Raw genomic sequence first — 25,718 nt, forward strand, 5'->3', positions numbered from 1 at the left:
ACGGTGCTGAGGAGCGAAGCCCGATCCAGATGTGCCCGGGAGGAGGAGGGAGGTACAGGGATGGAGGAGGTGGCGAGCCAAGAGCAGAGGCATGTTCAAAGCAACAGCGCGCTCTACTGACGACTTTGTAGTCGAACTGTCTTCCCATGGTCGGCGGGAAAAAAATGATTAAAAGTGCACGCAAAAACCTGGTTAGCCTAAAACAAGCTAGGCAGCTACATGCACAAAGTTCCATAAGGTATAACGCGTACTAAGTACTAAAAACAGAACACAAATATAAAGCAGAAATTATAAATAAAAATAATGTATATTTGTTACATACTTACACAACACTAACAAAAAAAACAACAAAGAGTTTGCAAATGACATCCACAGGTCAGTGGCGCCACTGGGGTGCATTCATGGTCTATGGTTTGTGAAAAAAACAAACAAACAAAAAACAACTAAAAACTAAAGCGTCAAACATAATTAGTTTATGTGCTTATATCGAGCCAAAACTGGTAATAACCATGTGTGAATCAAAATATGTGACGTTACACAAGTGTACAATACCGTTTTATACGATATTACTGAACGAAGGAGTTACTCACAAAACATACGAGTATTGTGTAAGCACTTAAACGCATCAGACGTGGTCACGTGTCAGATCAACGCGGAAGTCAGCGCCGATGTTTTCACAGCTTTGTTGATAGAAGGGAAGCGGGGCCTGGATTTTCTAAACTAAGCTGTTTAAATTGCCATTATACCTGAGTTCTCTTCATGGTCAGGTGAGTTTTCATCTGAAAAAGTGTCTGAACATGACACTTAATTTTGTCTTCAAGTAGTGAACGTTTTGGACTGTGGATTATGAAAAAGAATTGGGTAAAACATGAAAGGGATAGCAGTGCCCTCATATTTTGTGTTGTCATCGTTATTTGATTGTCGTATTTACTCGTAAATTGTCTGACCTATTTTGGCATTCTAGTCTTTTAAGAATTATTTAGCGTGTACTTGACACGAGTCATGTGATGGTCAGATGCTGATGTGAGATAGTCTGTGCATCAGGATTGTGGCTTTGCATCTGCACTCCTGCGATGATTATAGTGTGTGTAATGTGTATGTACTGTGTGTGTAAGTCATCTGTTCAAAACTGCCTTCAAATAACTGCATCTCATTTTTATTATTCATTTGTCTTTTGTCTCTCTTGTATTGTGTGAAACTTTGAAGTCTTTGAATGTCAGGAAAAGCGTTATACAAGTGTCATGTATTATTATTATTATTATTATTATTATTATTATTATTGTTCTTGTCCTTGTTGTTTGTGTACTGTGTATGTACTGTGTGTGTACTGTGTGTGATACAGAATACAAATTTAATAGTTAATATATATTCCATGATTCTATATGTAATCCCTTTGGTGTGATGGAGCATGAGCCTCTCTGAGCTCTCTACCTCTGTGTTATCTCTACTTAAAGCATGCTTGTATCTTGCAATAAAAAGCATGCACTGTTCTGTTTCAGGATGAGTGAGAAGCGCTCCCTGGAGGGCCAGGTGTACTCTGTGCCACTTATCCAGCCGGATGTGAGAAGAGAGGAGGCTATACTGCAGATAGCAGATGCATTAGTATACCTGGAGAACATATCCACAGACATTTTTCAAAGGTACCATTAGTTATCATTGCATGCATTTGTGATAAGTCTAATATAGGAATACCGTGCCTTTATATTTACACTCCTCCTCACAGTAATTGTTAGACTTCAGTATTTGAGGTTCTCCTCCAGTCGTGCCATGCTTTCCTATGGTCTGCTGTCTGTTCTTTCCCCTTCGCTGTGATTGTCAAGACACTTAGATGACCTACTGCACAGTTTTCCCTTCTAAAAACAACAGGTTCTGTTTTGGGCCAAAGAGTCCCTCTAAAAAAAACAATACACATTTTCTCTCACTTAAAATAGCACATTTTTGATATTATCATTGCATTATTCATTCACTCAAAAGTGGTGGTTATAAACTACTTGTATAGGCTTAACATCTTGGGTTCTTTTTAAAGACAATAAAGTAGGAGGTGTATTTATCTTGTTGACATGTTTCGGCTGCTAGCTGCAAGCCATCTTCACTGGTGTTCATGGTGACGTGTTGGTGGTGTCAGCTGTTGTTACTTCCTGTAGGCATAGTCAGCCTGATGGACCTAACAGGTCACTCAGACTGACCACGCTTCATCACCCAGTTGTCTCTGGAGGTGTGTGAAAGGAGCAGCACGTCACTACCAACACCAGTGACAGTTCTGAAAATAACTTGCTGATAGCAACTGAAACATGTCAACAAGGTAAATACACCTTCTACTGTATTGGTTTTAAAAAGGACTCAAGAAATTAATGTACATAAGAAGACAAATCAGCATTTTTGGATTACTTCTGTAGCCAAATTTGCCAGGGTTGTCTGGCTGTCCTGCCCATCAACATCCTGTTTAAACATGTCTCCTCTTTGTAGAGTGTCTGAGAGTGTGGAGAAGAACAGGCAGCAGCTGCAGAGCGTCACGGACCGCATCAGACTGGCCCAGGCCCGAGTCGACAAGATCAAAGGCAGTAAGAAGGCCACTAAGGTAACCCTCTACACACTGCACTACTACACCTGCACACTACACTGTGGTGGCTTTGCACACTGTATACTGCATTAGCCCTGTACAGACTGATAGCTCTGTTTAATTTGACCTTGTTTTTAGGTGTTCTCCAGTGCCAAATACCCTGCTCCAGATCGATTAGCCGATTACTCCTCCATCTTTAGTGGAGCAACAGACCCCTCCTCACAGCCTCGCCCAAGACACCGAATACAATCCAAGATCAGACCATTTGATGAGAAAGCCCTTCAAGTAAGTTTTAAATCACAATGTTTGGTAAAGACATTTATAAATAATATTATTTATTACAATATTTCATGTGCATAATTAGTTTAGTAAATTTTCTTAATAACGCTCAATTTCTTAAGCTTGATAGCATATGATTACCACAGTTACCTTTACAATACATTACCATGGCAATAGGAAGAACATTGCATTGGAAATAGGATAACTGAGCTAGTGGCATTTTTCAGATCTGTGTCCTGGTCATTTTCAGTCTTCATACTGGCTTAGGATCAATTATATCTCCAGAAAATGACATGTCCTGTTTGACTGAGTAAATACCATTTAAATACCATGACATTAAGCTATTTACATATTACTATTATTATTGTGCTTGAAAGTGCTACCATATGTTTTGTAGCTTTAAAATTGAATTGGAGATTGCAGATATTTTTTACCTTGTTTTATGGTTAATATCTCTCCAATTAGTATGCCTATTCACATGAAACTGTTCAACATCTTCTCTGTCAGTACAATAAACAATAGTCAAATTATATTTACATATTAGCTTCATAAAACTCATGCTTAGTTGACAGCATTTTACTTAAGGACTTTACTTTACTTTAATTAAGGATTAAGTTGTGGAGCCAATCCCAAACATATAATGATAAGGTTCAGCTTAATATCATAAGTTTGGATATTTCTTTCAAAAACAGTGAATCTCCCATAGAGTTCTATAGGCCCTTGCTCTGTATCTAATCTAATCTTAACACAATCTTCACATTTTTGTCCCTACATCACTTAGGATTCCTTTTACCTTCACTATTTGATCAAACCTAGGAGAAGCTTGTACATTTTCCTGTGTACATATTTTCTAAAACCTGAAACAAACAAGTCCATTTTCCTCCGGCACAGAAATGCATTATTCACCACTCCCAGGCGCTCTTTTCCAGACTATCAAATATTGTCTCTGTGTTAGGAGAGCACTTTGGTGGCATTTCGGACGTGTCTTTTTCAACATTTGCTGACATTTTGCCCATCTCTCTCTCTCTGTATCTCTATTTCTCTCTGTCTCTCACTTTCATATTTCTATCTTTCTCTCTCTCACACACACAAACACATCTTTCTCTTTCTTATCTCCATTCTTGCTTTCTATGTCTCTGTCCCTCCCACCCTCTCCCTTTCTGTCTCTTTTTCTTGCACTCTCGCATCTTTATCTCTATCGCCCTCTCTCTGTCTCTCTCTTCCCCTCTGTCCCAGGAGCGGCTCATGTATTTCCCTGTGTGTGTGAACAATAAGAAGAGGTCTGAGGATGAGACAGAGGAGGGGCTGGGCAGTCTGCCACGCAACATCTCCTCGGTCAGTTCGCTCCTGCTCTTCAACACCACCGAGAACCTGTGAGACAAACAGCACACTAATCACATTTCTTTTTTTCTCTATTTCTGGTTTCTATCTCTCTCCATCTCTCTCTGTTCGTCTCCCTATAAGAATTATATGTTGTTGTCACCTGTCTCTCTCTCCTTCTATCTGACTCTGTCTCTTGATCTCTCTCTATCTCTTTGTTAGTCTCTCTCTCTCTCTCTCTCTCCCTCCCTCCATCTCACCTATCAACTTCCTTTTTTTCCTTGTGTATTGTTCGTGTAACAAGTATGTGTTGATGGAACTTCTGGTCTCCCTCCCTCCATCTCTCCTTTCATCTCGCTTTTCTTCCATTATGTTGCTGGTATAATAAGCATGTTTTGGTCTCACTTCTTTTGCGCTGTCTCTTCTCTTCTCTCCTCTCTTTCTCCATTTCTTATTTATCCCTCCATCTTATTCCGTCCCTTTTTTCTCTGCGTGTTATAGGTATAAGAAGTGTGTGTTGCTGGAGCCTCTGGCCTACCCCTCACCTCTCTTTTGCTCTTTTCCTCCATCTCTCCTTTCATTTTCCTTTCTTTCCTTCTGTGTTATAGGTGTAAGAAGTACATGCCCAGCCTATCTCTGTGCTTTATCTCTCTGTTTGTTTGTCTATCCCTCCATCTCTCTTTCATCACTTCCTTCTTTTTCTGTGTGTTATAGGTATAAGAATTACGTGTTGCTATACCCTCTGGTCTTTCTCTCACTTGTCAACCTCTCTCTCGCAGTCTCTCTCTCTCTGTGTGTTGCCTCCCTTCTTCCTCTCATTCCTACTTTCTCTGTATGTTGCAGATACAAGAAGTATGTTCTGCTGGACCCTCTGGCTGGAGCAGTGACAAAGACTCACACAGCTCTGGAAACTGAGAAAGAGGAAAAGCCATTTGACGCTCCTCTGTCTATCACCAAGCGAGAGCAGCTGGAGCGGCAGGTGCGTGAGTCCTCTGCTCCTGCCAGCGGAGTGGTAGAAAAGGATGCATTTTGTCCATTCTGTCACTGCCTCCAGTGACCTTAAACAGAGGTCCAATATAGTCACATGTTTGTTGTTACTTCAGTGCTATGTTATTTTAAAGAAGAGGTATTTTACTTCTATGGGGTAATAACTCATAACGTCATTCTCAGTTTTGTATCTTAGGAAGGGAGGCTCAAACAGGGTCTGGGAGAAATTGCTTAAAAAACATGCATGGATGATATCTAAAACCTCTTCAGGCATATTTTTGACGAAGGAACAATGTTATAACATGGTAGAAAAAAAAAATAAAAAATTGTGTCATTTCATATATTTCTGATATTTTTCATCTGTATAACTGTTCTCTGTACCCAGGCTGCAGAGAGCTACTTCTATGTGCCAAACCTGGGCCAGGTGCCAGAGCTCGTGGTACCCATGTACCTGCCTGACCTGCCTGGCATTGCAGACGATCTATCCTATAGTGCAGATCTGGGCCCCGGCTTCGCACCGTCTGGGAACACCCACAACATCCCAGAGCTGCCTTCCTTCTCTGTGGACGCCGATTTGCCTGGTAAACAGCATTCAACTACAGCACAACATTTACCTTTTGTTTTAGAATGTGTGAACACCCCTGCTACAAATGTATTGAATATTTATTACTTTTTTAGATGTTCTTAGTCACTACTGTATGTATCATAATTCATCAGTTTGGTATCAGACTAGAGTTGTTGAAAATATTGAAATACTCATGGATACTAATAACTGACATCAAAAGTAGATACTGATTTGAGCCGGCTTTTAAAAAAAAGTTTATTCACAGGAAAGAAATGAACCTTTCCTGAATAGCTTTAGAATGATCTTCAGCTAAATCAGAACACGTATATGGTCATAGACTAGTACGGACCACTATGTAACCTACCTGGATGACTCCGGGATTAAAGAGATATAAAATGACATGGTAATATAATAGAAAGTTCTACGATTTGTAGAAAGTGAAAATCACATTCTATTGTCTAAAGACAAATGAAGTGTTTTTCTTTATTATCATCATAGTATTTTTGTACTTTTGTATTTCAGATTTTTCACTGCAGCCGAGTGTCCATCCTCCACCGCCCCCTCCTCCCCCTCCCCCTCCTGAGCCTGCCTCCTCTCCTGCTGTTCCTGCTGGAGCCCCACCCCCTCCTCCACCTCCCCCACCCCCTCCACCTGCAGACCTGCCCCCTGAAGCCTCACGCACGCCTCCCTCAGGTATCCATCTAAAATCAAACTTGCAATGTGCCGAAGTTCTTTTTCAGCACATGCAGTTATTGTTTATTTGAACTGTTAAAATGTCTAATAAGCTGGTGTCATGATGCTTGGGAGACAAAGGATTTGGCAATATTAAATTAATGATCTTAAAGGATTTGATTATTTATGTTTCTTTAGATTTTATTTTGTTTATTTATCCTTTGAAAATACTAGATTCTGTTCAGTAATAAAAGTTGTGTTCTTCCAATTACATTTACTTCTAATTATATTTAAATAAATAATAATAATAATATTATTTGGAAGTAACATTACTCTTACTTGAGTAAAAATTTTGGTTTCTCTACCCACCTCTGGGTATTTGAATGCTTCATAGACACCACATGTTTTTCATGTGTACAAATTCACAATGGTTATATGCTTTGCAACAAGGGTTAGTGTTAGCTGTTGTTATCACTTCTTGAATACCACAGTTGAATAGTGTCTGGTTTACATAAATGTGTTGTATGTGTAGTTTTGTCCTCTCCTTCCTATCCCATGTAAACTATGTAAACTTCCCCCCTCCCTTTCTTTGTGTAGGCCCAGTATCTGGTGCACCGTCTGAGGTGGTGCAGCCCTCTGACGGTCGGGCCAGTCTGCTGGAGTCCATCCGTAACGCTGGCGGGATCGGGAAGGCCAAACTCCGGAATGTGAAGGAGAGGAAGATGGAGAAGAAGAAGCAGAAGGAGCAGGAACAAGGTAACTGTGTGAGAGGGATTATGAGTCTATGGGATTCATTCATTTTTGATATATTACTTATTTATGTCAAAGATTTGGCAGATTTTTATAAACATTAAGCTAGTCAACACTGATGTACATATATTGTATTGTTGCATTTAATCATAAGCATTACTATGTATTCTAGATCAACTTTCTCCTTGTCCCAAAATCAGGGGTCTAGTTGACATGATGTGTTCCGTTGAGTTAGTGCACTGTGAATGACTCAGTCTGACAATCCGACTCCAAAAATAGCCATTTAAATAATTCTTCTACCCTTCCCTCTCCTCTTTCTATCCTGTTCTTTCTCTCCCTGCCTGTCTCTCCTCCCTCTCTTCTTCTTTCTCTCCCCCGCCTCTTTTTCAGCAGTGGGGTCGGCCATGACTGGAGGAGACTTCATGTCAGATCTCTTCAACAAGCTTGCCATGCGCAGGAAAGGTGCTGTGTGCATTTGGATTATTTTGTTTTGTTGATGTAATATATTTATTAATGAAAGCTAAATAAACTAGAATTAACAAGGGAAAAAACAATGACTAAATGTAAAACATAAAAAATATATAGGGAAGAGATGAGACCTTGTAAAAGTCCTGTACAAGGAACATGTGGAAGAAGACTGATCAAGCCATGTTAAATGATTAAAGATGCACTCTAACTTTTCTGGTGTGTGTGGAGGAGTCACCATGGATAATATTGCTTTGACTGAAATTGTCTACAGTATTTTATTACCTTGGAAAAACATGCATTCTTAAGTGCAAGCATGGTCACCTTTCTACAGATCCACCTGATTGTCTCTGTGGAGACAGATCATAGTTACTGTAACTAAATAATGGTTTTATTAGATCTTGGCTTCACCAGATTAAAATTGGATTTTTAAATTTGATGTTTAAAAGTTCATTTTGGCAACAAACTTTAAAAGTTTTGTCTTCAGGCATCTCTGGGAAGGGCCCGGCTGGAGGAGAAGCAGGTGACACCCCCAGTGGTAGCGGAGGTGCATTTGCCCGAATGTCAGACGTGATCCCCCCACCACCCGCTCCTCACACCACCACAGGCGATGATGATGATTGGGAGGCATAGCAAAACTATGCACTATGGACTGCCAATAACATGGACACTTTACATACAAGATATTAACATGTTTTTATTTTTTCACAGAACCGTAATCATATAAAAAAAGATCTGTGTAAAATATTTCAAAAATTAATAAGAATGCAAAAAGTATAAATAGAGAACAAATTCATTTATTAACATTTAAATCATGCAAAATTAACAATTTAACCTTTTTATTTCAAAAGAATTTAAAAGGAACTGTATGCAAGATTATTTATTTAATTTCATTTAAATTTATTTGGACATGATGGCCAAATTGTTTATGTTGTAATTTGGTATTTTTGTTCTCAAGATTATTACCGATTAGCCTCTCATTTGGGTTGCAGTTTCAATCCTGAAATCTAGTGGGTTTAAACCTATAAGGAATCTCTAATCTGAATCCTTACTACCTAAACCCCAGTAGCAACAGCCAATCATTAATCTGTGCCTCTGCTGCACTACATGCTGTCCAAATTCAAGAATGTTAAAGTACTGGCAACCCTGGTTCAGTTGTGATTGTTTTAAATGTTTTAAAACGTTAAGAGCACAGGCTACATACAGTTCCTTTAAGAAGCTAAACCTATATAAGATACTATAGAGATCTCCGCTGTGCACATGACTTGAATGTACTGTATATAAAAGAATTCTCATTCCCTGATACTGCTTGAACAATAAACATTTATATTTCTCATATTGCAATTTTTCAACAACACATACACAAGTAGAGCTAACCATAAGTGAATTTGAATCATTATGTCCTGTTGAGCCAGTTACTTCTGCTGCTGTTGCCTCTTCTTCTCTACAAAGAACTGGAACACAAACATGAATGAATCCTGTGTGTCAGAGTATTTCTGCTCTCAAACATAGTTGGTCATTATATTTAAAATTTTATTACAAATTTTACTTTGTTTCATCTATTTTAATCAGTTAATCTGGTAATGTTGCTATGAACAACTAATGTTATGCTATTTTTTACTGTTTTATGTTCTACTTTATGGGGTAAATTGAGATGAGGCAGCAGGTGACTTTTTTTTTACTCATTTCACTTATTAAGTATACATAATACTTTTCCTAATCTTAACCATAATACATTTCACTAGGATACAGAATCACTTCATATGATCAATTGTAGTAGACTGTCCATCCTGACTCAACATTCTAGCATTAACCTTTTTAATTTTGGTGGAGTTTCCTAGTTAGATTTGGGCATCAGAAGTGACATGAATAGAGGTAATACCAATTCTGTTTCCTAGCAACCGTAACGTTAACAAGGGCCAAAAATTACACAGTAGTTATGATATGGCAAATAAACATAAGACGATAGAAAAATCCCTTTGTCGTATTCATTTCAGAACTCATCGCCACTTCCTGTATTTTTTTACTTTTCTTAAGTATTTTTCTCCACAACCTGCCACTTAACTGATGTAAAACTATGATAAATATTTACCAGAGGTACTATCCCACCAAAACCTCTTGAATGCACGTTAAACAGGGCTGGACTTACCTTTCTCAGAGCAGCAAAAGCCGGGCCAAATGATGCATGTGTGCAGGTGCGCTCCTTTATCCACGAGGGCAGCTTAGACAGAGTGGCAGAACGGGAGTAGCGCCTGTCACATAAGACTATGGTGGAATAGTCTCCACGGTGGCGGATGGCTCTTCCTATAGCAAAGAGATACAGTGAGGTTTTGTATTGAGGATAAATCATTAATTGTCCGGATTGGACAAGAAAAAAATATCATCCCCAATTATGAGCAACAGAAGTGATAAGTTTTAGTTTTCAATTTCATTCTTTCATTCACATAAAACTGTGTATCATGGTTAAAAGTATTAATGAAGTATGTTTGGATTTTAGATTTCTTATTATGGAGTCTTTCCAACCAGGTTTTCTAAGATTAGGCTAATATCACAATTATGGTTGTCAAAAGTATTGAAACTGAGATAAAGTACTAATTAGAACTCATTTGAGCAGGTATCAGTACTAAAAAAGGGACCAAATCTGTTATGAATCAGGCTGGAACATCTCAGTGCAACCTCTGCACTGTCTGGATGGTTCCAGTGGAAACAATCTTTGTGACTATCTGCACAAGAGCTGCATACATAAGTGGAGTAAGGGTCAGAAAGCCTTCAAAACTACACCACAAACTCCCCCACATCAACACAGATTTGATTTAGGCAGTTGTATCCTAGCTAAGGACACTGCACTGCTGTACTCTCAGGATAATATAAAGTCATATTTAGTCTGAATAGAATTGACACTACTGATACTGATGCCAACATTTTGAACTTGATGGTGCCATACTTCAATGTAATTTCTAAAAGGACAACAGCTTTTGTAGAAATACAGGATATATATGTAAGGTATTTCTATACTGTATGACTTTATTTGTACAAGACAGTTGAGAATTGCCTTATGCATTCACTGTATTCTTACTACTGTTGTCCATTTACAGTAGTGTGTGGTAATTAGTTGTAAAATAGATTTGCGTTATAAACAACAATAACTGTTTTTAACTTCAAATTGTAGTACGTTCTTTTCTATTACCATGTGGCCTTATATCTGTGTAATCAGTTGCCCAGGTATATCCCACAGTGGTCCATGGGTGTATACTAGTCTATGTGCTCTTATACATGATCTGATACAGCTCAAGATCATTCTAAGGCTATTCAGGATGTACATTTCTAGACAGTGTAGTAATTATGCCTTGGACATTTACCTATGGACTGATTGACAGCCTTCATGCAGAGGTTTTCGATGAGTGCTTGACCAGGACTCCTCCCTCCAGTATGAGGCTGACATATTGACAGGTGGATTTTAATTAGTCTTTATAGTAATTAGTGTATTAGCTAACCGATATTTCAGGGGAATTACCAGATGTTTGTCGAGATAGGCCATCTTCTCCTGCAGCTCTGGGGACTTGATGTTCGGATAAGGCATTCCCACCATCACTACACACCTGAGAATAAGTGCAAGCAGACATGTGGGTTTGCTATGTCATTACAGATGGGGGCAGGGGCAATATGAATGCTCTCTGCTCTCTGCATTGTATTCATATATTTAAAAACAGAAATCTCTACACAGCTTTCTCCAGATCTTGAACTAGTTTTGGTAGGAATACCTTTGCTGGAAGATGTGACCTATTGTGTATGTTCTGGGTTGATGAGGAAAATGCACTACACATTAAAAGGTCTAACTTTTCTGATAGTGGGTCCGGCACCTGGTTGTCTCTGTGTTATTGCTTCTACTAAGAATGTTTCACAGTATGGAATTAAACATTTCCAAAGTAGGTGGAGCTAGAGGTTCACAGTGAGAATGTGTGTTTTTGAACTATTTTTGACCTCTACAAACACTGTTGTATCAGTTAAGCTAATGTTAATATTCCAGTCTTCTCTGAAATGCTACAGAACCTGTCAACTTTCATGTCAAAATCGAATCACAAATTAAAAATCCATCCATCCATCCAGTTTCTTCCGCTTATCTGGGGCCGGGTCGCGAAGGCAGCAGTCTAAGCAGGGACTCCCAGACTTGCCTTTCCATGCACACTTCCTCCAGCTCTTCCGGGGGGACCCCGAGGCGTTCCCAGGCCAGCCGAGAGACATAGTCCCTCCAGTGTGTCCTGGGTCTTCCCCAGGGTCTCCTCCCGGTGGGACATGCCCAGAACACCTCCCGAGGGAAGTGTCCAGGAGGCATCAGGAACAGATGCCCGAGCCACCTCAACTTAAATTCAAATTAAAATCAGGATCATACATTTCTTGCAGCCCTAATTTATACATATGCCTCGGTATTGAAGTAATGGCAATTAACTCATCTAATACACTATGTGGGAAAACTGATGCAAACCTTCCCAGATCATCAGAGAAGTTGATGCCTTCACTCATCTTTCCTCCAACGACAGAAAACAGCAGGGCTCCTGTGAGACTTCCCCCATCGTGAGCACATCTCTGTTCAAGATAAACCGTTGTATGTGCTAACCTTATGCAAATACATGGCCACTAAGAGGTCAGAAGTCAAAGCATCCTCTTACCTGGATACAACGGGAAAACTCACTAAGCACCTGCTCCACTTGGTTAGCTTTCTTTGGTTCCTGGAAAATCTGGGAAGACAAAAGATCAAATTTGTTAACACAGCAACAACTTAAATGACCTATTTTCTGATCTATTCCTCAACAAAAACATGCCTGGAGTTGTGTTTTGTGTTTTCATTCATATATGTTCAACACAACACAAATTCTGCATATTGAGGTTGAGTTCTTTTCTCAAACTAAAAACACACCCTTCACCTTGGGATGTAATCTGGTAATACGGGAAGTACTCCACTGTGTTTTTAAATTCCATATACATACACTAAAATCATTTGGATGATTTCAGCCCTGGATATGCCAAGCTCTACTGAAATAAAGGGGGAAAAAAGTAGCCGTTAACATGAAAATGACTGCTTCATGACATTTCAAGCTTTTTGAGCCTTGGAGATGTAGAGAGACTAATAATAAAAGATTACTTAAGAAAACACAACTCCAGGCTTTTTATTAGGGTAACAACATTCTAACCTGGCTTAAAGCCATTTTGAATAATATAGGACCTTTAAAGAAATATCTATTAAATTATATGTCACTTTTATGCATAAGAAAGTGAATTCACTCCAGGCTGAGGTCGATTTGAACACTAAAATCAGAATGAGTGAAGGTGAAACACAAGGCACTTTAACAGAACATTATGTAAACTTTATTTTTATGAGCTTTTAACCAGGTTATAACAGTGTTTCTTTATTGTTAGTTTACCCATTGGAGACTTAAGTGCTCTGAAAATTTCTGTTTTAACCTACCACCTATAGGTTTTTCACGGATAAAAGCAAGTAACTGAAATATCACAGAGGCATTTCTGCAGTTTTGATAATAAACAAAAGCTAATGATCTACAACGTAATACCCCCAAGAAAGCATAGTATGAGACATAAATATGCAGAATAATTTATACAAAACACAACTCCAAAACCAAAAACCCAGAAGAAACAGAAAATGTAATTACGCATCCATGCTTGCGATCCCTCACCTTTTTCTTGTTAGCCAGACGACCCAGTGTTCCAGTGGTCTCCCAGTGTGAGATGACCTTCCTTGAATACTCATAGGAAGGAAAGAAACACACCACCCCACCGGGCACCACGGTACAGATGTTAGACAGGACACGACCGGTCTCATCCATCTGGACACAAACAAAACAGTATATTAAGTATATTATAGTGTTTCTTTAGATCTTTTGCATTGGCATCACACTGGGGGTTCTGCATGGGGACACAATGCACACATTAGCAAACAGTGCCAAACAAGTGTTAAGAAAAGTCAAGAATCTGAAAACTCAAGACAAAATACAAAATAGATTTAAACATATTTTCAGCTTTCATGGTCCTGTTTAGAGATTTGATTTTCAATAAAAGGGCTCAGAGTGACTAGCTGAAAAACTGTTGGTTGATGCTAGCTAGCTCGTGAGTGTAATTTTATGTGTGAGAGACTTTTTTAAGAGCTCAAATCATCTCACCTGTTGTAGTTCAAACTAAGTAAAAAAAAAAAATTGGTGAGAATCAGATCAGGTTAAAGTGTAACTTTAGTAACAGAGCAAAGTATCACTAAGGTAGGTTTGATTTGATAGTAAATACCACGTGCCATGCTTGGAGAGTCTCGGGTCTGAAACGTAAACTCCAGCTCCTGACCTGAGGGACCGTTGCATAGGACTATGGGTAGAATATTTTCAGGAGGGATCACATGACCTGCACAAAGTAGACAGAATATTCAAAAGTGTATTTATATTGAAGGCTAAATATATCTGTGGGTTTAAAAATGGCTCACCACATGAAAACTCAGCAATTCGTCCCTCCTCCACTCCAGCAGAGAAGAGGAGCTCTTGTTTGAAGTCTGAAACCTATAAACATATATAGAATTAAAAGGAGCACTATATAACATTTCTGATGGAGAGTCTGCCATATGCTTGAATCCATGGAGATGTTGCAGCTTTGTCTCGAATGTTCCTCGGTACAGCATTATACTAATTTAACTCCGTGAGACACCAGAACAACTGCGAAAGATATATGCTTTTCGAAGCATATTGTACAGGTACATTGCATTTAGTGCCTTACCTCGGAATATTCCTGGAAATGCAATAACACCTCCATAGTGACAAGTAGCTGGCAGTCCTCTCACTAGAAAAGTTATATAGTGCGTCTTCACATAATAAAGGAAAGCACATATTTAGTGATGGGATGTTTTGTCATTTTTCAAGTTGGAAAAGAAAATATGGTAACTGCAGGCAATGACAAAATGTTTGTTTAAAAAAAAAAAAAGTCTTTTACGGAATATTATAATTGGTTTAGTTTTAGTTGACCAAATTTTGTATTGGTCAACTATGCATTTTATTTAGATTATAGGGATTTATATGGGCCAACAGCAAAAAAAATTGTGAGAGTGAATCAGCTGATGATTTGGTATTTTTGACAGTTAATTGAAAAAATAACATATTAAACTCATGATTCAAGTTTAATCTGTCTTTATTCTTAATCCTTTTCCAGTACGTTTTCAGTATAAATGGTTGTTTTTGTATGAAATCCTGTGCAGGTGTAGTCTTGTGAGTGCAGTTTGGGTCACACACATATAGATGTGTAATAGTTTTGAGAGCTTTTGCCATGCCCCTTTTTTAGTTGACAAATCAGCAGGACATGTCTTTAGTGGTTCAAGAATTTCTTTAGTCAACTACAGTCCTACTATTTTTATTGAATATTTAGTCAACTGCATATGTGAACAGATGTTCTTTAGCATTTGTCAAATTGTCATTTCCTTCTTATGTTATGGGGGTTGAAAGAAATAAAAAAAATAGATACATTAAACATCTTAGGGGGAAAAGCATGACAAACTTATGACTTATAAATATGTGTTTCCTTAATAAACTAAAAGCAGTTCCAAAGCAGCTCTGGTACCGGCTGCATGGTGCCCCCAGCGATGACCACAGCGCGAGCTTCTCGGAGCACTTGGGCAAAGTGCACGGCTGGGTTCAACAGCAGGAACTTCACACTACTCTCTGACAGAGTGCCTGCACACACAAACACAGACCAATCAGACTCATCCTATATCTATCACTGAGACATTAAAACAACAGATTCATTTTTTTTAGAAGTATGTCACAGTATGTTACAGTACTTTTTCACAAAACATAATTAACATTTTTTAAATTTTACTATAAATCTTGCCAAGTTTTGTCGTTTTTTTTTATTGGTGAATTTTACTTCCTGTTTGGATACGGGCAACAGATATGACACATGTAGAGGTAATTCCAGTTCCTTTCAACACCTTTATTTTAATAAATGAAGGATGACCTTTTTTCCTTGTGCACAAATTTGCCCTGCATTTTGGATGGAATTTTTGGTCTTAATGACATAGGTATAGGTACACTAAATACACCAATGTTTAACCAAAATAACTGTGAGTGATTTGCCATACTAATCAGTTTGATAGGCCATAGACCAGGTAAAAAAATAAAAAGATAATTACACAATAATAATAATAATAATTTACACAATTAAAAAAATTATACAATGTGACCTGCTCTCTGTATGTTTTAATTTTATAAACAGACTAAACTGCATGACATATGCTGGAAAAGAGGTTTTATAACAGAAGAGAGCTACTTTATTTAAAGCCCACCGCATAAATTTTAGTCATGCTTGTGGTTGTTTTTATTGCATTGAAAAACAGAAAAAACATGTGTCTTTCTTCTGAACGGGCTTGCATCTCCACAAACCTGTTATCTGACCTGGAGGAAACATTGTTCCACACTATATAGCACAAAACATATCTATTTCCATGGTAGGGTTGTCAAATCTATCAAAAATTAGATACTAACCGATACTAAAACTAGTATTGGACCTAGATTTATAGGACAGAAATTAACCTTTCCTGCATAGCTTTAGAATGATCTTGAGCTGTACCAGAACAAGTATAAGACCACATATACTAGAACCACTATGGAATATACCTGAATGACTGAGGGATTACACAGATTTAAGGCCACGTGTAATAATGTAAAAGAGAGTACTAGGATTTAATGTTTAAAATCCCTTTTATCTAAAGGGATTGTGGTGTGGGCTCTATTCACACTTGTGTCAAAAAAACTGAAGATGTTTGGAAACACGTGGATGATGATTCCGGCGGGCTCTGTTGGCGGTAGTAACTGACAAAATGGCCTGTTTTTCTTCATCCAGATGTCACTGTATTCTTTTTTGTTTTTATAAATTGCTTAATAATTTCTGTATTATAATTTGTCTAACTTAATAAATAAAAAAAATTATAAAAAACTGCCTGTAAGTGTCATCGGAGATGAGATTAGAGTCACGTCCCCCATGGAAAGTTTGGCAGGTTGTGAAGACTGCTGCTGCTGAATCCATGGTTTTATCATACATGCCCAGTGTTCGCAACTACACCGGAAGTCGTCATCCGCCTGTTTCCAAACATCTTCCGGGAAGTAAAAATAGGGCCTCTTGGAGTCAGCATTGGGTATTGAGTCTATTCCCTAGTATCAAAATTGAGTATACTGAAAGTTTTGCAGTGTTGTTTAAGTCTAAACTACAAAATGAATGTATTTTTCTATATGATTATAATGAACATTCTCAAAATTTCCTTCAGCCTACTGTTCATCTTAGACTGTATTTTCTGGGTAGTACCATGTCTGTGCAGCACCACGCGTCCGTCTGTGTTACTGTTGGTCAGGGTCATGAAGAAGCCCTCCATCTGCATCATGGGAGACATGGACAGAGCTCTGTCGGACTCTGCTGCCCCCTGTTGTTCTAACGAGGGCACTGTACAAAGAGATACATGGAATATGTGCTGACAAATACAAAAACATCAAATAATCATTATAATCACTGACTTAAGTGACAAGTTCTGTCTGTGAAACACTTCCAATTGATAAGTTAACTATTCTTCTTGTGTATTCTTGTCATGGCTTTGTTAAAATGTTCCAAAGTGTGGAATAAAACATATCTATCTAGCATTTACTCAACTATGAGTGCTTTTTATTAATAAAAGCCTCTTGAAAAAAAGGCATTTTTACTGTGAGAAAGGTCAGTTGTCCACAGATCTGACCTGTAACATCTTGTAGCAATAAGATAAATAAGTTTAATGCCATAGTTGTGAAACATTCCAGGCAAAACAGGAACATCCCCAAGGGAGACAAAAAGGCAGGGACCACAAAAGTTACAGTGTATCTTTAAGCCATAGAGAATTAGCTTGTATAGACCTGGCTGTGAATGGTTGCTATGCAGGCTCTGGAGGAAGCGGTTGAGTCCATCTGTGCGGTGGTTCTCCTTGTTGGGGTTCTGGGTGTGCACACTCACTCCTGAGCCTGCATACTTTTCCACAAAGCCCCCTAGCTGAGCAAACAAGGCAGAATTATGCGTAAAGCAATGGCATTAGATTGAGAGATGGGTACAGATGGCAGGAATAAGGCTTACTTTTCTGCTGATCAGGCTCTTCTCAAAGTACCTCTGCAGCTAAAAGACAGAAGGGTTAGTGTTCCTTTTCACAACTATTTTAATCTCATTTTAGACTTTAACAAATCTATCTAGTAGGGATGTCGAAAATATTTGGTTAATCATATATTCATATAATTGTGATTGTACAGGTCACAATATAATCATACAAACTAATGACAAATGTGACCATTTTAGAAGCAAAATTAATTCATTTCAGTACAATATAGTCACATTAACAGAAAAGTGTGATTTCATAAAGCTGGTCACATATTAAGAGTTACGGTGATCTATTAAACAATGTGAATAGAAGATAATTAAGGGTATTACAGGTCATAGTATCAATAATTGTTCAACTGTAACACAAAAATCTGATATATCCCTACTATGTGGTTTTGAATATAATTTTGTCAAATAATTATTGCAGGTTTTTGTCTAACTAAAATAAAAAATAAAAAATTGACAGTCTTTAATGGACCTTATACTAAATATATAAAAGGACCAGACTTGTTAACATGACATTCAACTAAAAATAAATACACACCAAGACACAATGCAAGTCGACGTAATCAACACTTGTTTGTAGTAGTTTCTTCAAGACTCTTTAATAATAAAAGCACAAGACTAAGGTTCAATTCAGGATTAGAGCACTTACCTTAAATAAATTGATGTTGTCGATCTGAGCCTTAAAAAGGAAGTTGTTAATAGTCAGCATCTCTGTGCCTGAAATAAAATAGTCCAGTAATAAGTGAACCCAAGTTGTGTATAGTATTCACAAGTTCATGTATCTGTGCTCACCAGCCTGGGTGGTCTGAGTTTGTGGATTCTGCCCCACTTTACCTACAGAAAGAAATGTTTTAGTGGCAGAGGAAACTGGACAAGTCTGGGAAAACCAACACATACAGGCAAACTCCATACAGAGAGTTTCAAAGTTTGGGTACATCGTAAAAGCTGCTCTCTGTGACAAAATCTTACTTCAGAGCCTTGCCTGCAACTAATATTCACACATTTATCAATGGGAAACCTGGAATAATAATTCTGATGCTATGTTGTGCTTTACGATGAAAGTGTGTGCAATGTTCTAAAACTAAACAGAAAACTAAAAGCTGTTCCAAACCTGAAAACCTCACACATGTGGACACTAGTGATGTGCCAGTGGGTTTCTGAGAACTATAAACTAGTTAGAGAAGCAGCTAACAATTAACATTGAAAATATAGTACCCAAAGATAAAAATGTCTTACCTCCAAGAGCCTTGACCAGTCCCTCAATCACAAACAGGATCTGTTTGATATACATGAGGTTCTTGGCTTTGAGTCTGCTCCTAGTATCAAAACCACCCGCACACAACAGGTCAGTTACAATGGCATATTTTCCTGCTATTTAAAATATCGGCAAACTTACCTGTAGCGCTCTGAATACTGGGTAAGCTGAGAGTGAGCACGGCAAAGCTATAACAAAAAATAATATACATCTTAGTAATTTAATTTGATTAACTGCAATTTTTAATCATTTTGTAACCCATGGATAGGTTCACATGACATCACCAAATTCTTCTAAACTGCTTAGATTGAATCCATAAGAATACAAATTTATGGACCCAGCCCTAAATAAACAATAATATCAAAGTATTTTTCCATTTTTTCCCCCTCCAAATTGGTACAGCCCCTTACATCTGAAATGATCATATTGTATTAAGCCATGAAGGCTTCCCATTTACCTGTGCTCCTGTGAGTTCAGCACTGTGGATGCAAGAGAGCGTGTCACTCAGATTGTGGGCTTCATCTATGATCACCACCTGCACACAGTTATGATAGCGATACTGACAAAAAATCTTCTTTTTTCTTTTGCATTTCTGCTAACCATACTAAGACAATATTTTAAAGAAGGGATATTACACTTGGGGTATTAACTGCTAACACATAACATATTACGATCACCACAACATATTAACATTTCAGTTTCCTTTTGCCACTTTGAGTCCTCTCTCCCTTTGCTCCCCATGCTAAGACACTTCCCTTTCAGAGCGCTATTACAACACAATCTGTATGCATTTCTCTAATGAAACTACTGCACATCAGGTTAGTGAAGTTGTAGTGTATTGTTTTGTATCATGCTTTTGTATATTTATGTATAGTTGCTGTGAGGGAGCATGGGTGACATAGGCTTGTGGGTTGAGCTTTGGATAGGTTTGTACCGCTAACTGTAAGGAGGGTTCAAAGAAGGCCGGGAAGATTAAAAAAAAAAAAAAAAAAAACATCATCAGGCATGTTTTGAAGATGGAACAATGTTATAACATGGTTGAAACTTGCACAAAACGTGAATAGACCATAAAAAATATAAAAAAAGGCATACATATATATATATTTTTTCAATTTACACCCTTCTTAGGAAATAACACTAGATATTTCTCTTGTTAATGTTGTAATGTTATCAATAGTTTTGATATATCTAAAACACTGTAGCCTGCTCCTGTAGAAGTATGAAAGAGAGAAGACTCACCTGGCCCTTCAGCTGGACCCCTGCAGCACGTCGGGTGGCCTCATGGAGGATCATCTGATATGGCAACACGACCAGCTGTGGAAGACAAATACCATACAATCTTAACAGGGATATTAAGTGGATCTTAAAAGCTTCATAACGACAGATTATACTTTTTTCTTTTATTTAGTTACATGAGTATCATATAATTTTATATTATCTTCAGTGTAAGAGCTAATAATGATGTAAGTTATAGAAAGTCGTAATAGAAAGTCCAATGAGTTGACTAATTATAGTTCAGCACTGCAGAATTGATTCTCACCTGCCCTCTAGCTCAATGCATGCAACAATGCAAAGACTACTCTGACTAAGCAAATAACAGGGGATACAGTTGAAATATGGCTGCATTGGAATTGCTGATTTTGTGACTCAACATAATGTCTATCATGTACAAAAAATACCCTAATTTGTGTTTTCACTGTGGAACTGATCAGGTGTCTCATGCTCTCTGCAGGTAATAGTGGGGAGCAGTGGGGAGCAGTGGGGAGCAGTGGGGAGCTATGTTCAGCGAAGTCCAGTGAAGATGGTAGAACTTCTGACAGCACTTTCAGGAGCACTTTCTGATTTCCACATTGCTTATATAGAGAATATATGATTCTAAGTAGATCATCTTGCAATATTTCTAATATTCCATATACTGATTTGGGCAGATTTTTTACATTGTTGCTTATATAGAGGTTATATTAAAAGGTGTGCTATTTAACTTTTCTGGTAGAGGGCCAACCACCTAACTGTCACTTTGAAGATGTTAATGTTTTGCCTGAAATGTTCCACAGTAGGGTGTCAAATCAACACCATTAATTCAAAAAAATAGATAACACTCCATGGAGACAAGCAGGTATCATACCCTTCACTAACAAAGTTACATAGTGTACCTTTAATTGTCAGATCAACCTTTATAACTGCACTCTAAAAGGTACGTACCTGTGCGGGGGGTACAGAGAGGCGCGTGGCGTAGTATGGACATGAGTGCAGCTCGTTTCCCAGCCTCAGAAGCTGCTCAATGTCATGGACACTCCCCAGGATGTCATCTCTCATCTGCAGCTGAGCCGACACTTTGTTAAAGGGACACACAGCCTTAGCTGGGCCCCGCCTCCGCTTAACCCCGTCCTCAGGGTCAGATTTCTCTACAAACACAAAAGGAAAGCTTAGGACTATGAATAGTGACTGTGTTTTAGCATAGATGGTAGATTAGCCCGCACCATGTTGGTTCTTCTGCATTTCCAGGCAGCGGTCGTTGATGCGCTGGATGCTCCCTAGACGCTTCACCTCCTCGTTGATACATAAATTCTGTCATTTAAATGAATGGTGCGTGAGTGTTTTCATATGAGAAAACTGGGCAATGCCAGCTAATCAAATTTTAGAGCCCTCTAAGGAATTAATTGGCCAATTCAATGGCCTTTTTTCAATGCCAAACCAGTCAAGAGCTGTGAGGGGCTACCATGTAGCAATCTGGTGCTCTAGAGGTAGTCTTGGTTAAAACTACCTTAGCTAGAAGTTTTGACCTATTGTGCATGTTTTGGGTTGATGGGGGAAACTGGAGTGCCTGAAGGAAACACGGAAACTGCACTCTTCTTTGCTGTAAAGTGAGATTATCAATGGTGGCACAGTGGTTGAGTGGCTAGTATTCAATTTAATAACATGTGGTTTCCATTATTAATAGTGTCTGTATCTGTGTGTGCGTGTGCGTTTGTATGTGCGTATATATAATCATTATGTCATTATTTATACAGTACAATTATACACAAAATGTTATAAGTGTAATGTTTAGTATAAGTGTTTAAATTATTTTTAAAAAGTAAATCAATATTTGAATCTGAAATTTAGTTTTCCTATTGGGGGCTACATACACATACCTGCCGAGAGCCCAGGGTGACCACACTGATGTCTTTACTGAAGGGACTCTTCTGAACCTCGTGTACAAACTGAGCCAGCTGAGAGTGAGTGCGACTACAGTAGTAAATCTGAAACAGGAACTCATCATATAAACTTGACTTGATATAATCCAAGTCATTCTACACATATGAAGATAACTGCACCTTTGTAACATGTTCTTCTACCAGGTCTTCATCGTCATCATCATCACAGTGCCCATGGAATCTAAACAAGGAAACAACATTTTGAGAACAAATAATAAACTTTATGAATTGTAATGCCTTCTTTTTCAGCAAAGAGGTAGTACTATTCAATGATACAAGCATGATTTGTCAGTTTGAAATAAAATTTAACCTAAATAATTTCTGAACTCAGTCTAATCAATTATAAAATTAAAACAGGGACCTGAACATACAGTTATATGGGCCCCAGCCCTTCCATATGAAATTATGTATTAAAATAATTCTTCTATTGAAATTAGTGAACACAATCTACAGAGATGGGGACACAGTACAATCATACAGATGTTGTGGAGTGGAAGGGTATACAGAGTATATTGGGATAAGGAAAGTTAATACTAAAAAATGATCAGTTTCAACATTTGGAGCTTTTCTTGAGGATATACCTTTTGGATATTATAAATTATGAATTATATATTATTTATTCATGGATTTCAACTTCCTGTTTATCCACTAGTTTCATAAATGTTTACTGCGAAATAGTTGTGTTCCTTTTGGCCATTCTTCATTCAAGATTCAATTTCATTTTGAACTGATAATTGCTATTACAACGGTGTTAATTTCATCACCCTGAAACCCATGGATATTTGCAGCAAAAATTTACCTGTTTTTAGATTTTGTTTCATCGTCACTTTCATATTCTGCTACCACTAACTCCTCATCCTCTTTGTCTCCAGCCCCCTCTGCTGGTTCTTCTTTACTCAACTGCAGCAGTTTAAATGCCTCGTCCTCCTCAACCTCAGAGAAATAAAGACACATTGTCAGCAGAATTGTGGTGCTATCTTAAACATTATAGAAATGCATTTACTCACCTTTCTTTTCATGGCAAACTTGAGCTGAACATTGTTTCGGATCATCTCGAGACGTTCTTCTCTCTTCTTCCTTTTAATTTCTTCATCCTGAAACAAGTGAAACAAGTATACATTTTACAAAAGACTTAAGTTACCATAATGTGACTTTAAGACCTAAGTAGTCAACAGACTTTTGTTATATTAATAGTCCTAATAACTTTTTAGAATGCAAAACACTTCATGCGTTTAAGGGCCAGGTAATCAAACTAAAACAAAAAATATATAAATAACTAATACAATGTGATGGAATATGAAGTCTACTACTAGAAATGTTCCACAATATAGCAGTAAGCATATATATCTCCATGGAGACAAGGAGGCACCTCAAGGTTAACTTATAGGTGAGACTGGTGGTGAGGTGATTAAGAATGCAGTATTTTTCAAGTTATTTTATAGCAATAAATACTCCTGTAACTGAATAAATGCCAGATAGATAAGTCTAATGTCAAACATTTCAGGCAGGAAAATACCATCTTATCTCTGTAAGACAAGCAGGTGGCAGACCCTCCACCAGATAAGTGTTGTCCTTTAACTTCATCAGACTATTTCTGGGTAAAATTCTTCAACCTCTTGTGCTCTCAAAATGTATAATTTGTGTGAATATTTATGTGAATATATTTTTAAGCACATCACAAACTTCAATTTAATATAGAAATATTTTTTTCCTATGTTACTTAACACATTTTTATTTATTTATTTTTTTTATTCTTGTATTGCTAGGAATATGTATAAATCCATGTATTTAGTGTTATATGTTATATGTTATATTGTCCCTGTACTGTAAAAGGTTCTGGAACCAGTCTTTCCTTGAGCTTTGTCACCAGATCTCGTTGGGCCTTTTTCTGGACAAAGTCAGTGATCCAGTCTGGTTCTGTGGAGCTGCTGTCAGGGGTCTGGGTGAAGGTGGAGGAGAGGACGGCCTGGCCTTTTTGGAGCAGAACATCCGCTTCTTGTTTCCTCTTCTCCTCAAAGTCTGTAAGCCAGCTGAGTGCACCACAAATCAGGCTCAGAGACTTGCCCTGGAGCAGGAACAAATACAGTGCTGGTTAGATGGATTCAAGCTAAATTTTTAAACTTGCCTTTGAAAAAAGAAATGACAGAATTAAGAACATAAAAAAGCAACTTATAAAAGTAAATAGGAATAAATAAGCAATAAAAGGGGTACATCAAGGTTCCTGATAACTTCTCAGCTGAAAAACTGATTGAAATTGCAATGCCAACATACACAGTTCTAATTTAAGGTGCAAATATATATGACAGTGGTTCCCAACCAGGGGTTTGGGGAGCCCTGAGAACATCAAGATCAAGATACTGTAAGAGTAATTAATGACAATAGGAGTAATCAAATAAGATAGTTAGTTATCTTATTCTCACACTCCAAGTACAGTTGGAGGGTACATGGAGCATGAGAATGATCTTAACTTGAGACAAAAAAAAGTTGGGAACATCTGACTTGGGACATGTATTGGGTCCAGCAGGTAACTTCTTGCCAATCAGGTCCACAATTTGTCCACAATTCCCATTCTGGGTTGAGTGGCAAATCCAGAATGATAAAGTATTAAAGAGGTGTGCCATCTGGATCAGAGCACAACCATTTTTAAATGTTGAATAAATGATTGTCTATTATGTCTAATACTTCCATTCATCCATCATTGCATTATTTACTTGACACAATTAATCGAATTTGTTATTGCAGCCCTATATATCAACTTGCAGACACACACCGTTCCAGTGGGACTCTCAAAGATGCCCACTTTGCCCTGATCCAATGCCCAGTACAGAGCTTGCATGAACTGCTCCTGGATGGAATAAGGCTGGTATGGAAATGGAAAACTGGTCCTGCCTCCTTCCATGCTCTTCAGACCTCGTACTAAACAACAGAAGACAGAATGATTCATGAGCATTTTTTTTATTAATATAGCATATGATTTATTCATAATGATTAAAAACATTGTGGTGATGGGAAATAGATATGACAATTTGTAGGCTTAATAAACCGGAATAATCATACGTGATTTGCGATGGGAAATAATAATGTTGTAAGCCATATAACGGATAGCTGCATGTTTGTTTGTTTTTTGGTATTAATCTAATTACTCGACGTAAAATCTCTCACTAGCCTATTGGCTTTAGACAATGTTTAATAGTATAATATAGCAAGCAGAAACCGGCTGCTGCCGACAACAAGCATAACAAATATAGCCTTGTATTTAACAATCTACAAAGACATGTTAGCTCAACTATACATGGAATTGTCGTAAACTCACTTACCGATTTCCTAAAATGCGATCTTCAGGTTTTAATTGACCAAAACAGGCACCAAAAGCTGTTGAATACCCGCGCCAAATGACAGCTCCGTGTTCAGAAACCAGCCAATCAGAGTTTAGCTAGAAATTGCGCGTTTGTTTTTATGCAAAGCGTACTCCGATATTACCAAACTCTTTCTGCTACGAAACTACTCCCGCCC

General features: G+C 37.9%; 3 protein-coding genes across 4 annotated transcripts in view; 1 reads left to right on the forward strand and 2 right to left on the reverse strand.

The window, feature by feature from the left end:
• The window catches only part of iqsec3b (IQ motif and Sec7 domain ArfGEF 3b), a 66,488-nt gene extending 66,103 nt beyond the window's left edge, over positions 1 to 385 (reverse strand). Inside the window, exon 1 of the mRNA XM_020934754.2 lies at positions 327 to 385. The gene's annotated coding sequence lies outside the window, so the exon portion shown is untranslated. The remainder of the gene's footprint in view (positions 1 to 326) is intronic.
• Positions 386 to 628: 243 nt separating this feature from the next.
• On the forward strand, positions 629 to 8,936 carry wash1 (WAS protein family homolog 1). Of its 2 annotated transcripts, none has more exons than XM_055155156.1 (11): positions 629 to 767; positions 1,500 to 1,640; positions 2,467 to 2,578; positions 2,699 to 2,845; positions 4,076 to 4,212; positions 5,003 to 5,138; positions 5,532 to 5,727; positions 6,234 to 6,404; positions 6,981 to 7,139; positions 7,524 to 7,595; positions 8,086 to 8,936. In XM_055155156.1, the coding sequence occupies exons 1-11, from the start codon at positions 760 to 762 to the stop codon at positions 8,229 to 8,231; spliced, it is 1,425 nt and encodes a 474-aa protein (XP_055011131.1). In that variant the 5' UTR covers positions 629 to 759; the 3' UTR covers positions 8,232 to 8,936. The 2 variants fall into 2 exon arrangements, with proteins under 2 accessions (XP_055011131.1, XP_055011132.1); XM_055155157.1 differs by having other exon boundaries at positions 7,527 to 7,595.
• ddx11 (DEAD/H (Asp-Glu-Ala-Asp/His) box helicase 11) lies at positions 8,276 to 25,708 on the reverse strand. Its single transcript, XM_055155155.1, has 28 exons — positions 25,523 to 25,708; positions 24,976 to 25,121; positions 24,056 to 24,270; positions 23,213 to 23,297; positions 23,005 to 23,138; positions 22,326 to 22,386; positions 22,143 to 22,250; positions 21,489 to 21,576; positions 21,211 to 21,413; positions 20,248 to 20,322; positions 19,466 to 19,543; positions 19,150 to 19,196; positions 18,990 to 19,069; positions 18,546 to 18,587; positions 18,403 to 18,470; positions 17,730 to 17,768; positions 17,516 to 17,648; positions 16,941 to 17,075; positions 15,201 to 15,313; positions 14,080 to 14,152; positions 13,897 to 14,000; positions 13,289 to 13,438; positions 12,266 to 12,334; positions 12,082 to 12,182; positions 11,113 to 11,197; positions 10,958 to 11,033; positions 9,748 to 9,902; positions 8,276 to 9,052 (listed from the first exon to the last, which is right to left on the reverse strand). Exons 2-28 carry the CDS (start codon positions 25,102 to 25,104, stop codon positions 9,014 to 9,016), a joined length of 2,685 nt encoding a protein of 894 aa, XP_055011130.1. The 5' UTR covers positions 25,105 to 25,121; positions 25,523 to 25,708; the 3' UTR covers positions 8,276 to 9,013.
• Between the last annotated feature and the right edge of the window lie 10 nt (positions 25,709 to 25,718).

The sequence above is a fragment of the Boleophthalmus pectinirostris genome, unplaced genomic scaffold (assembly GCF_026225935.1).
Source record: "Boleophthalmus pectinirostris isolate CB_2022bp ecotype Guang Dong unplaced genomic scaffold, ASM2622593v1 HiC_scaffold_2, whole genome shotgun sequence".
Taxonomy (NCBI): Eukaryota; Metazoa; Chordata; class Actinopteri; order Gobiiformes; family Gobiidae; genus Boleophthalmus; species Boleophthalmus pectinirostris.